The following is a 13,882-nucleotide window of genomic DNA, read 5'->3' on the forward strand; positions in this document are numbered from 1 at the left end:
CTATATTTTTGTTAATATAAATGACCAAAGTCTTGAAATTCCTTTTTTTTTTTTCTTTTTCTTTTTTTAAATTATACCTACAGAGCATGCTGTGGTCTGATGGGAGTGGAGCAGAGTATACAGTGGAAGGATGAGGCAAAGAGGGGATTAGTTTACTCTTGCAAGGTAATTCCCTCAGCCAAAGGGATTCTACTGCCTTTTCAAGCAAGAGAGAAAGTTTCATTAGACCCAGCTAGCAAGGGGTGGGGCGGGGGATCTAAATGAGAATTAAGGATTCAGGATACCTCCAAGTCCTTCCACACACTTCCATCCCAATTCAGTGGTAATTTCTTTTTAATATTGCAGTTTATTCTCATTCATATTCTCTCTTTCTCCTCTCCCCCAACCCTCTCTGTAATTAATGCTCTAATTATCACAGAATAGTCCCAGTAGGGATGCAGATTTACAGATTTACTCACCTATAATTCAACAACCTGGAACACCAAACTTTGCACATGGGCTTTTAGAGCTACCTCAGCTTTGTTGCTGCAGGAGAGGAACATCCTCTTCTTAAAAGTACCTGGGTTTCCATCTGTTCCTTGAGTCTAATTTAGGGGTTTGACCTTCATATTCTCTTTATTGAAGCTAACTTGTGCCCTTAGAAAAGCAGATGTTCCACCTCCTAGTCGTGAATTCTTGTGCCCCTATACTGTTTAATTCTTGGCAGCCCTCCCTCTGTTACCTAAAGCATTCCATGTCACTGCAAATGATAGTCATTTCACTTCTTCATGTCAAAATCTCACAGAATCCCTTCCAGGAGCATGCTGTGCTGTTCACTTGCCCTCGCTAGGCCAGAGAACAGTCCCAAACTGCCTTTCATTACCTGAGATACTGATTTCTTCATGCACTCAACCAAAATAAACTCTGGCCTCCTAAGTCAGGTAGGGATTTAGGTCACAGGGTTGACAAGAAGATTGGAGAATTAGACTTGGGTAGGACTCATAAGAAGCAAGGCACAGCCAAGATTTCTGTGTCTTACTAAGCACACAGTATGCTGCTCATACCAGCCACTGGGCGGTCATCAGCAAGCTCCACAGGCATGGCAGTCATGCCTTTGAATTCTCGACTCTTATTTATCTGCCATGAGTAATATCGTTAAGTCTTACGGCATCTCAAGTTTACATTGCATCTCAAGATGTAAAACTCCAACTGCACCAGACAGGTTTTTGTCCACATACTATGTTCTAGCTTTCAGGGAATGGAGAAAGAGAATATCTACCCCTGTTGAGCTTCTGTAGTGGGAAGTGTTTTCCTGCCTCATATCTCTTGAGTTTCCCTTAAATCGGAAGAGCATTCAGATGCTGGTCAGCCAAAGCTGACATACATCCACTACCATACCTGCTTTTTTTCTGGTATTTATAGCCCTGATTTCCTGTAGGATATAAAAATACTGTTAAGAGAGGAAGAAATTTCCATGTTTATGAATCTTACGTGTTAAAGTATACATGTTTATTATTTTTGCCTTGCCCTTTATCAGATGTCTGTCCACATTGCCTATATTTTTCCTTTTGTGTTTGCTTTATTTCTTAATTTCCTCTGAGAGTTAGAATTTAAATTGCTTATTTGTACTTAACTAATACACATAGTTTTAAAAAGAGAGATTTCTTTTAGAAAGCAAAGTATCGTGTATCTCTTGAGATTCAATGGTTTGTTTTTGTTTTCAAGGATAGGGGAAAGTAAATTCATTGATTTGGGGTGTCACTTTTTTCAGTCTTGAAAATTTTGTTTTACATAAAGAGGAATTATAAGAGGAATAACTCCTGTGAACAGTTATTTGATAGGAGGAAATTCTGTTGCCAGAGACAGAATGGCAAAGCCAGCAATAGGTGTTCTTACAGGCTTTCTTGCTTTTCCTCTCTTTTGGTGCTTTACGTGCGGTCTGCCCCAAGGAATCCCTAAACTGCACTGGGACATTCTTCATTAGGGTGTCAAGGATTATAGCAGGCATTCCTCAGATGCTTTTCGTAGCCATTAATGGTATGCTTTTTAAAATATGGAGGGTGTTTTTTCCCTGCTCCAGACTGATGGCTTTTCTAAATAGAGCTGATTGTTATCTTCCTGCTATTGTGAGAGCAGGGCAGCCGCGGGTATTTGGACACCACCTCAGTGAAGGCTCACTTTGTCTCGGATGCTGGAGAAATCCTAGCATGCTGTGTTCGTCCGTTACCTCATATTCCTTGCAGACAGAGGACCTGCTGTTGTGAAGAAACATTCCTCCGTAGGACACGGGTCTCCTGGGCTTCTCCATACTGCCAGGCTCCATCATCCCCGGACAAGGGCCCTGACACAGCCCCGCTAGCATTCAGCCCGGCCCGCAGGGGACAAAGGGGGCTTTCTCCCGGACTCAGCCTGGAGAGCCTCTGAAACGTTAGCTTCCTCTGGTGCTTGCAGCCTTTGTCATTCCAATTACCTGGGGCTTTCTTTTGACTTCTTGCCACTTTCCCAGCCCAGCAGAAGATAGTCTACCTTCCTAATCTTGATTGGAATTATATATGAGAATTTGAATATACCTGCAAAAGAAAGAAAGAGTAAGAACCAGCCCTCCCAAATCATGGCCTTGAGGGGTATTATCTTTAGTGTCTGAACTTTTGTTTTGCCAAGGGCAGGGGGCCAGTTTTATCTTTTTTGTTTTGTTGGCTTTTTAGAATTAAAAAAAATTCTGAAAAATACTGAGAAGAATAAAACAAATATTCATGTTCACACTATTCAGAACTGATCATTGTTAATATTTTTTAATTAAAAGAAATAATGTTACAGATAAGATTGGAGTATCTTTTTACCTCTATTCTCAGACTGTTCCTTACTCTAAGAAGTAACCACTGGCAAAAATTTGATGTCTACTTACTATATTTTATATATCCATTAAAATAGAAAGTAGGATTTTATAATTTTTTGTCAATGTGCATTAGGATTTCTTCTCTCAGTCTGGCCTTTTCACTTTGTATCTTTTTGAAAAGTTTAAAAAATTTAATATCAAATGTATCAATTCTCTATGGTTTGTTCTTATTTCATCTTTTAAAGAAATATTTTCCTTTCTGAAGATCACTTAAGATCATCTCCTGAGTTTTTTTTCTTGAAGTATTTTCACATTTATGCCTTTGACCTACCTGGACTCTATTTTTATGTGTAGTGTCGAATAGAGACCTAAGGCTTTGCACCTCCCTGCCCCCCACCCCCATATTAATAATTGGTATTCACTAAAGATCTGTAGTGCCATCTCTGTCACATATCTTGTTTTTTATATGCATTCATGGCCCTGTTTCAGGACTCTGTTCTGTTCTATGGGTATATTTGTCCATTTCAATGCCATTACAAAATTGCAAAATACTAATGTGAATTCACTAGCAGAGTAACTTTCCCCCTGTAATTGTTGCTTTCAGAATACCTTCGTTATTATAAGCCATTTTTTTCTATGAATTTTGAGATTGGCTTATCAAGTTCCACAAAAATCCTACTGTAACTTAGATTCTGATTGCATTGAATTCACTGGCTAATTTGGGAGAATTGACATCTTGATGCTATTATGTCGTCTTATCTGTGAACATAGGATATCTTTCCATTTAATTCAGAGACTCTTTTGTTGTCCTTTAGCAATGTTTCTAATTGTCTCACAAAGGCCTTGCTCATCTTTGTTAAATTTATTTCTAGGCATCTTCTACATTTGGTTGTTATTTTAAATGCAATTATTTTTTCATTATTTTCTAATAGGCATGCTATGTATTTTTGTGTGTTGATCATGTATTTATTACTTTTGCTAATATATAGAATAGTTAATCTTTTCTTTCAGATCCATGTAGACAGTCATATCCGCAAATAATTTTTATCTTTCTCTTTTCTGTGTCTTGGGTAGGAACTTCTCCAGTTTAATAGTACAAATAAACAGTAGAAGAAGACCTCTTTATCTTGTTTCTCACTTTAAAGGGACTACTTTCAAAGTTTCAGTGTGAAATATTTAGATATGAAATACAACTTATACTGTAGGTTTTTGATAGGTGCCCTTCATCAAGGTAAAGTAGTATCTCTGAGTATCTAACAGTGTTCTTTTATTATGAATATTGATTTTTAATAAAATGTTCTTTGTGTATTCAGATAATCATGTTGTTTTGTTATGTTCATGTAAATGTTAATGATACATTTTCAGATATTGAATTATTTATATTCTGGAATATTTGACTTAATTGTAAAATATTGTATTCTTTTCAACACTGCAGGATTTAATTTTACAATTTTGGGGAATGTTTCTATCTATTTTTGTATTTAAAATTGGTCTGTAACTTTCCTTTTTACTGTTTTCTGTTTTTGTTATAAAGGTTATATTAGCTTTATAAAATAAACAAGGTTGGTAATTTTTTATTTTTTATTTTAAATTAACTCGTTCTTTTAAGTTTAAAATTTTATAGTCAGCCATAATATTCTTATGATTTTGGAGGTAGATTTCAAGTTTTTAAGTGATTTTATTCTATTTAATTCTCATTTGGATTAGATAATTCTTCCACATGGAACCTGATTAAAAATTTTGAAAGGGTATAGACCAAACACTAAGTCTTCTCACTTTTATCCTTAGCAGCTACTTGGGTACTCGGTCCCAAAGGAACTACTGACACAAGTTTCCTCTTATAGTTTCCATTGCTATTCAGTGTATAAATTTTATACACAGTCACCAAAAAATATGCACCTTGCCTTTCTTACATAACAATAGATCTTCAATATTACTCCATAGTGAGGGATTTTCAGTCATCTCCTTTGTGTAAAGTAAGGTTTATTGCAGCCCTTTCTGGTGTGGCTTACTGGTTGAGCATCATTTCATGGGGCAAAATGTCGCTGGTTTGACCCCTGGTCGGGGCACATGCTGGGGTCGCGGGGTCAGACCCTGGTCGGGACGCGTGCGAGAGGCAGCCCGTCAGTGTTTCTCTCTCATGCCGATGCTTCTCTCCCTCACTTCCCCTCTTTCTAAAATTAAAAACAAGTAAAATTGTTCTAAAAAGTAGGGTTTATTGAGGTATAATTGACATAAAGCAAGTTTTACCCTTTTAATATGCATTTCTGAATTTTGACAACCTCTACAGTATGTAACCACCAACACAATCAGAATATACAACAATTCTCTCCAAAAAAATCTCCTGTGCTCCTCACCCCTTCCCCTCACTCCCACCTTCGGCAGCCACTGATGTGTTCTCTGACCCTACAGTTTTGACTTTTCCAGAATATCATATAAATGGAATCATATAGAATGTACCTTTTTTCCTCACTGAAAATGTAAGTTTTTCCCTTACCTTTTATTGAGGTAATTGAGGATTCACATGGAGTAAGCAATAATACAGCCAGATCCTGCCTACCCTTTACCCGTTTTCCCCAACGGTACAGTTTTGCAGAACTCTAGTAACAGTTGTTTTACACACTTGTGTGTCTGCTTAGTTCTGCACACTTTCCTGCAGGAGGTTGACGCACCCACCGCCACGGTCAAGGTGCTGCACGGCTCTGGCACCACAGGCTTCTCAGGGCGCCCCCTTAGAGCCACGTGCAGCTCCCTGCCGGCTCCCCCACGGCCAGGCCTGTTGCCCAGAAGCCACACATCTTACCGTTATTTCTAAAATCTTGCCCTGTCAAAAACGTTCCATAAATGTAATCATACACTATATAACCTGTTAGAATTGGGTTTTTTTTTTTCCCTACTTAGCATAATTCCTTAGCGACTCATTGAAATTTTTGCATGTATCGCTAGTTTGTATCTTTTATTGCTGAGTAGTATTCCATGGTATATGTAATTTGTTTAACCATGCACTTGTTACAGGACATCTAGGTTGATTCCAGTGTTTGAGTGTTACAAATGAAATAATCAATGAATATTCTTACACAGATTTTTGTGTGAACATAAATTTTCATTCCCTGGGATAAATGCCCAGGAGTGCAATTGCTGAGTAGTGGGCAATCGCATGTTTAGTTTTATAAGAAACTACCGTCCTGTTTTCTAGAACGGCTGTACCATTTTAGATTCCCACCAGCAATATATAAGTGGTTGAGTTTTCTGCATTCTTACCAGCATTTGGCATTGTCACTATTTTTATATTTTGGCCATTGTGGTTGATGGATAATGACATCTCATGATTTTAATTTTCATTTCTCTGATGGCTAAAGATGTTGAACATCTTTTCATGTATGTATTTGCCATCTGTAAAGCCTCTTCAGTGAAATATCTTTTACAGTTTTTGCCCATTTTTTTTGGATTGATCGTTTGATTCTTTACTGTTGCGTTTGAGAGCTCTCTATATATTCTAAATGCTAGACCTTTGCTGGACACATGATATGCAAATATTTTATGTTAGTGTAGCTTGTCTCTTCATTTTTTTTATATGAACTTTGATAGCGCAAACATTTTAAATTTTGATGAGTGTCCAATTTAGCATTTTTCCTTTTATTAATTGTTTTTAGTGTCAAGAACTCTTTGCCAGCCAAAGATCTTGAAGATTTCCTTGTTTTCTTCCTAAAAGTTTAATAGTTTTATATTGTACGTTTAAGTTTATAAATGATGTTGAGTTCATTTTTGTGCAAGGTGAGAGGTTTAGGTTGAGGTTTATTTTTTTGGCCTATAGTTGTCCAATTGTACTAGCACCATTTGTTGAAAAAGCTGTCTTCCCTCATTACACTGCTTTTGTAACTTAATTTTAAGGGTTGGGAGAATATGTTTGTATGGGTGTATTTCTGGGTTTTCTATTCTGTTACTGTGATTTGTGTGTGTGTTGATCCACCACTACCACACTGTCTTGATTACTGTAACTATATAATTAGTTTTAATATCATATACAATGATTTTTCCCACTTTATTTTTCAAAATTACTTTAGCTATTCTAGGGCCTTTACCTTTCTATATAAATTTTAGACTAAGCTTGTCTCTGTCTACAAAAAATCTTGCTGGGATTTTGATAGGAATCTTATTAAAGCTCTGTAGATCAGTTCGGGGAAGATTGACTTGGTTACTATATCAGACCTTCCAATGCATGAACACAGTATGTATTTATTTAGGCCATTTTTTATTTCTTCCATCAGCATTCTGTAATTTGCAACATACAATTCTTGTAAATCTTTTGTTAGATTTATACCTAAGTATTTCATGTCATTTGCAAACATAAAAGATTGTATTTTTGCGTTTCCAATCTTTATGACTTTATTTTGTTTTCGTGCCCTATAACAGTGGCTCAGACTTCCAAATACTATGTTACGAAAAGGTGGCAAGACTGGACATCCTTGGTTTGCTCCTAATCTTAGGGAAAAGCATTCAGTCCTTTACCACTAAGTATAATTTTAACTATAGGTTTGTTTTTTGTTTGTTTGTTTGTTTTGTCTTTTGTAGGTGCTCCTTATCAAGTTGAAGTAGTTCCCTTCTATTTCTAACATATTGAGAATTTCTATCATAAATGATTTTTTTCCTAATTCTTTTTTGTGTCAATTACTATGATATTTCTTCTTTAGCCTGTTGGCAGGGATGTTATATTCACTGATTTTCAAGTGTTGAACGAGTCTCGCATACCTAGAATAATTTCCACTCAATCATGATGTGTATTTGTTTTTATACATTGTTGGATTTAGTTTAATATTTTGTTTAGGATTTTTGTGTTTAAGGTCATGGGATATATTGGTATATAGTATTTTTTTTAACTATTTTATGTGCTTTTGGTATCAGGATAATACTGACTTTATAAAATGAGTTGATAAGTGTTCCCTCCTCTTCTTTTTTCCAGACAAGAATGTGTAAAGTTGGTGTTAATTCCTTTTATTATCATTTAAATTTTTTAAAAAATCAATTGTAGTAAAACATACATACAATTTACAATCTTAATCATTTGTTTTAAATTATGATAAAATATGCATAACATAAAATATACCATCTTAACCATTTTTAAGTGCATGGTTTAGAAAGTGTTAAGTACATTCATATCCATCCAGACCTGTTTTCATTGGACAAAACTGAAGCTCTGTATCTTAACCATCTACTCCGCTGCAGCCCCCTGAAACCTCTTGGCAGCCATCACTCTTCCTTGTGTCTCTGTGAATTTGATACCTTATATACCTAAATGGAATCACACAGTACTCATCTTTTTGTTTCTGATTTACTTCACTTAATTTCCTCAAGGTTCATCCATATTGTAGCAAACTACAGATTTCCTTCCTTTTTAAGGCTAAATAATATTACATTGTGTGTATATATCACATTTTGTTTATCCATTTATCCATCCATAGACATTTGGGTTGCTTCCACTGTTGGCTAATATATTATATATATATATAATGAATAGAGCTGCTATGAACATGGGTTTACAGATATGTCTTCAAAATCCAGCTTTTCAATTCTTTTGAATCTTAGAAGTGGAATTGCTGGATTATATGGTAATTATATTTTTAGTTTTTAGAGAAGCACCGTACTGCTTTCCATAGAGGTTGCAACCTTTTACAATCACACCAAAAGTGCAAAAGGGTTCCATTTTTTTCCCACTAACCAAGACTTGTTATTTGTGATTTTTTTTATATTAGCCATCTTTATGGGTATTGAGGTGGTGTCTCATTGTGGGTTTGATTTGTTTTTCTTTGATAATTAATGATGTTGAAACCTCGTTTTGCTCCTCCCTCCCCCCCCTCCCTCCCTCCCTCCCTCCCTCCTTCCCTCCCTCCCTCCCTTCCATTTATTAATCAGTTACAGGAGCCCTGCCTTTTCCCCAGTGCTCGCCCCTACCCTGCCCCCTCACTCCCACAGCCAGCCCTCCCACCCATTGTCCGTGTCCATGCGTCCTCTATTGGTGTCCCTTTGTTTGCCCCTGCCCCTTCTTTGCCCTGTTAATCCCGCTTCCCCCGCCTCTCTGGTCACTGTCAGTTTGTTGTTTATTTCCAAGTCTCTGGTTCTGTTTTGTTCATTTATTTTTTCTGTTGATTAAGTTCCACTTACAGGTGAGGTCATAGGGTATTTTTCCTTCACCACCTGGCTTACTTGGCTTAGCATCACACTCTCCAGTTCCATCCACGCTGTCATGAAGGGTAGGAGCTCTTTCTTTCTGCTGCGTAATATTCCATTGTGTAAATGGACCACAGTGTTTTGATCCACTCATTTACTCATGGGCACTTAGGCTTTTTCCAGCACTTGGCTATTGTAAATTGGGCTGCTGTGAACATTGAGGAGCGTAAGTTCTTTTGAATGGGTGTTTTGGGATTCTTAGAGTTTATTCCCAGCAGCATAATTGCTGGGTCAAAAGGCAGTTCCATCTTTAGTTTTTGAGGAAATTCCATACTGTTTTCCATACCAGTCTGCATTCCCACCAGCAGTGTGCTAGGGTTCCCTTTTCTCCACAGCCTCACCAGCACTTGTTTGTTGATTTGTTAGATGTTGAATATCTTATATGCCTGTTGGTCATATGTCATCTTTGGAGAAATAGCTATTCAAGTCCTTTGCTTATTTTTAAATCAGTTTGTTGTTGTTGTTGAGTTGTAGAACTTCTTTATAAATCCTGGGTATTAACCCCTTTTCAGATATATGATTTGTAAATATTCTCCCATCCTATAGGTTGCCTTTTTGCTCTTTTCTTTGTACCCTTTAATGCACAAAAGTTTTTAAGTTTGACATGGTCCCATTTGTCTGTATGTGCTTTTGTTGCCTGTGCTTTTGGTGTAATATCCAAGAAATTATTGCCAAGTTCAACATCATATACTTTTGGGGTTATTTTTTTTTTATATGGTGTAAGACAAGGGTCCGCCTTTATTTATTTATTTATTTATTTATTTATTTTTAATGTGGATTTCCAGTTTTCTCAGCATCATCTGTTGAAGAAACTGCTCTTTCCATATTGAGGGGTCTTGGCACATTTATGGGTGACCATGTACATGAGGTGTTATTTCTAGCCTTACTATTCCATTTTATTGGTCCATTTATGGGTATGTCTGTCTTAATGCCGGTACCACACTATTGATTACTGTAGCTTTGTAACATGTTTTCAGTCAAGGATGTGTGAGTCTTTAACTTTATTCTTCATTTTCAAAGTTACTTGGCTATTCAGGGCTCTTTGAGATTCCATATCAAATTTCAGGATGATTTATTTTTCTGTTTCTGCAAAACAGTGCTTTGGGATTTTGATAATGATTACATTGAATGTGTTGATTGCCTTGGGTACTTTAGACACCTCAATAATACTAAGTGCTCTAAATCATCAATGTGGAATTTCTTTCATTTGTTTATGTCATCCTTAATTTCTTTCTGCAATGTACTATAGTGTTCAATGTTGTTTTACTGTAAGCAAACTATATTGATTGCTGCTATTTTTGTTATTTCCTTCCTTTTGCTTGATTTGCTTTTTTTTTAGTTTTTGAGATAGGAATATAAATTATAATTTGAGAATTTTCCTATAAACCTACAGTCTGTAAATTTCACTCTCAGTACTACTGGCATCTCACATGTTTTGATATGTTATATGTTTATTTCTATTTCTATGTTTTCTAAAAAATTATTTTTTGGTTTGTCTTCTTGTTTAACCCATGAATTATTTAGAAATGTAATTTTCAAGTGTTTAGGGAGTTTTTTGTTATTTTTCTGTTACTGATTTTTACTTTGTGTCCATTATGGTTAAGGAACGTATCCTATGTGATACCAGTTCTTTTACATTTCTTAAAGTTTATTTTATGGCTTGTCATAGTGCTTCAAAAAAAAGTGTATTCTGATCTGAACTTCTAGCCAAAATGGAGACATAGGTAGATACACATTGCCCTCTCGAACAACCAAAAGAAGGGCAACAACAAATTTAAAAACAAAAAAGAACTAGAACTGCCAGAAAATCAAACTGTATAGAAGCCCAACAGCAAGGACTTAAAGAAGAAACATTGGTTCAGACTGGTAGGAGGGGCAGAGATGGGCAGCCGGGGCGGAGAGGTCGCGCAGCAAGGCAGCAGCTGGAGGACCAGCTGGGCAAGGCGACAGCCGGTGGTCTGGGTAGTCCCACATTTGTGTGCAGATAAAATGGGAGGAAGAGCTGGGGAGCGAGACAGACCACACAATCAGGGTTCCAGTGTGGGAAAGCCTCAAAAAGCCTCAAAACCTCTGGAGATAAAAACCTGTGGGGCTGGCAGCGGGAGAAACACCCTGTCTTACAGGAGAGTTCATTGGAGAGACCTACAGGGTCCTAGAATGTATACAAGCCCACCCACCCAGGATTCAGCACAAAAAAAGGGCCCAATTTGCTTGTGGGTAGTGGGGGGAGTGACTGAAAGCCTGCCAATAGCTGAGCAAGTGGCATTGTTCCCTCTTGGACCCCTCCCCCACATACAGCATCACAACACAGCAACCTGGGTTGCCTTGCCCTAGCAAATAGCTAAGGCTCCGCCCCTTCCAACCTTACAGGTGCGCTGAGACAAAGACATTTGGCCCAGATGAAACAACATCAAAGCTCCAAAAATAGAACTTAAGCGATTAAGAGAGAGCCAACCTGTCAGATGCACAGTTCAAAACACTGGTAATCAGGATGATCACAGAACTTGTTGAGTATGGTTGCAAAATGGATGAAAAAGTGAAGACTACACAAAGTGAAATAAAAATATACAGGGAACCAACAGTGAAGGGAAGGAAACCGGGACTCATCAACAATTTGTAGCGGAAGAAAGAGATAAACATTCAACTAGAACAGAATGAAGAAACAATTCAAAAAAATAAGGAGAGGCTTAGGAACCTCCAGGACAACTTTAAATGATCCAAAATCCGAATCATAGGGGTGCCAGAAGGAGAAGAGGAAGAGCAAGAAATTGAAAACGTATTTGAAAAAATAACGAAGGAGAACTTCCCCAGTCTGGTGAAAGAAATAGGGGACCCAGGAGACTTCCAGGAGACCCAGGAACCTCAGAGTGTCCTAAGGAAGTTGGACCCAAGGAAGCACACACCAAGACACATTACATTATCCAAGATTAAAGATAAGGAGAGAATCTTAAAAGCAGCAAGAGAAAAGGAGACAGTTATCTACAAAGGAGTGCCCATAAGACTATCAGCTGATTTCTCAAAAGAAACCTTGCAGGCAAGAAGGAGCTGGAAAGGAATATTCAAAGTCATAAAAGGCAAGGACCTACATCCAAGATTACTCTCTCCAGCAAAGCTCTCACTTAGAATGGAAGGGCAGATAAAGTGCTGCGCAGATAAGGTCAAGTTAAAGGAGTTCATCATCACCAAGCCCTTAGTATGTGAAATGTTAAAGGGACTTTAATCTAAGAAAAAGATGAAGATCAAAAACTATGGACAGTAAAATGACAACCGACTCACAACTATCAACAACTGAACCTAAAAAGAAAAAACAAATAAACCAAGTAAGCAAACAACTATAACAGGAACAGAATCACAGAAATGGAGGTCAGAGGGGAGGGAGAGGAGAGAGAATGAGGGAAAGATACAAGGAATAAGAAGCATAATTGGTAGGTACAAAATAGACGGGGAGGTTAAGAATAGTATAGGAAATGAAGAAGCCAAAGGACTTATATGTACAACTATGGACATGAACTATTGCGGGGGGCCAATGCTGGTGGGAGGGGGGTGCATGGTGGAGGGCAATAAAGGGGAGAAAAAAATGGGACAACTCTAATAGTATAATCAATAAAATATATATATTAAAAGAACAGCAAAAAAACTTAAAAAGGTGTATTCTGCTATTGTTGGGTGAAGTGTCATATGTAAGTTGGATACTATTGTTCAGGTCACTATGCCTGCTGATTTTTTGTCTAGCCATTTCACCCTTTGCTGAAAGAAGATGTAGACACCTTTGAGTCTGGTTTCTTCTTCTTCTTCTTCTTTTTTTTTTTTTAAGATTTTATGTATTATTTTTAGATGGAGGGGAAGGGAGGGAAAAAGAAAGGCAGAGTAACGTGGAATGTGTGGTTGCCTCTCATGCACCCCATACTGGGGACCCGGCCCACAACCCAGGCACGTGCCCTGACTGGAAGTCGAACCAGCGATCCTTTGGTTGGCAGGCCAGTGCTCAGTCTCCTGAGCCACACCAGCCAGGGCTGAGTCTGTTTTCTTTTACTTAGAATAATGTGTTTGAGATTCACTTGTCTTGAGTGTATCACCAGTGAGATTCTTTTTACTGCTCAGTAGAAGTCTTTTTTATAGATATGTTTTTTACCCATTCATCAGCTGAAGTACATTTGTGTTGTTTTTGTTTTTTTGGCAACTTTGTGAGAAAGCTTGGATAAACAGTCAGGGACAGCTTTCTGTGTGAATATAAGTTAATTCCTCTGCATAAAACAACTAGGAGTGGAATGGTTGCGTTGTATGGGAACTGTAAGTTACTTGCCAAGCTGTTTTCCAAAGTGGCTGCACCGTTTTTGCTTTCCCACGAGCAACATGTGCAAGTTCCTGTTATTCCACATCCTCATCACCACTTGGTATTTCCTTTATTGGTTTCTGTTCATTTTAGCCATTCTAATAGATATATAGTGCTATCTCACTGTGGTTTTAACTTAAATTTCCTTAGTGGTTAATGATGTTGAGCACCTTCTCAAGAGCTTATTTGCTTTTTAAATACCTTTTTTGGTGAAGCAGACACTTAAAACCTTTTGCCCATTTTTGTACTGGATTATTTGTTTTCTTATTATTGAATTTTGGGAGTTCTATATATATTCCAGATATGTGTTCTGTAAATATTTTCTTTCAGACTGGCTTGTCATGTCATTCTTTTAACAGTTTCTTTCAAGTAGTAGAACTTTAAATTTTAATGATATTCAACTTCCTGATATTTTTCTTTTATGGATTGGGCTTTTGTTGTCATACCTCAGAAATCTTTGAGCAATGTAAGGTTACAGAGGTTTTTAAAAATGTTTTCAAGGCATTTTA

At 37.3% G+C, this 13,882-nt stretch overlaps 1 protein-coding gene across 3 annotated transcripts in view; it reads left to right on the top strand.

The window, feature by feature from the left end:
- TBCEL (tubulin folding cofactor E like) overlaps positions 1-13,882 on the top strand; it is a 63,680-nt gene that overhangs the window by 35,014 nt on the left and 14,784 nt on the right. Inside the window, exon 8 of one of the 3 annotated variants that reach the window (XM_054587612.1) lies at positions 84-165. The exons of the other annotated variants lie outside the window; for them this stretch is intronic. Coding sequence (XP_054443587.1) covers positions 84-165 — 82 coding nt within the window. The remainder of the gene's footprint in view (positions 1-83; positions 166-13,882) is intronic. 3 annotated transcript variants of the gene reach the window in all.

The sequence above is a fragment of the Pteronotus mesoamericanus genome, unplaced genomic scaffold (genome assembly GCF_021234165.1).
Source record: "Pteronotus mesoamericanus isolate MK-2021 breed Mesoamerican mustached bat unplaced genomic scaffold, CSHL_Meso_final contig_123, whole genome shotgun sequence".
Lineage (NCBI taxonomy): Eukaryota > Metazoa > Chordata > Mammalia > Chiroptera > Mormoopidae > Pteronotus > Pteronotus mesoamericanus.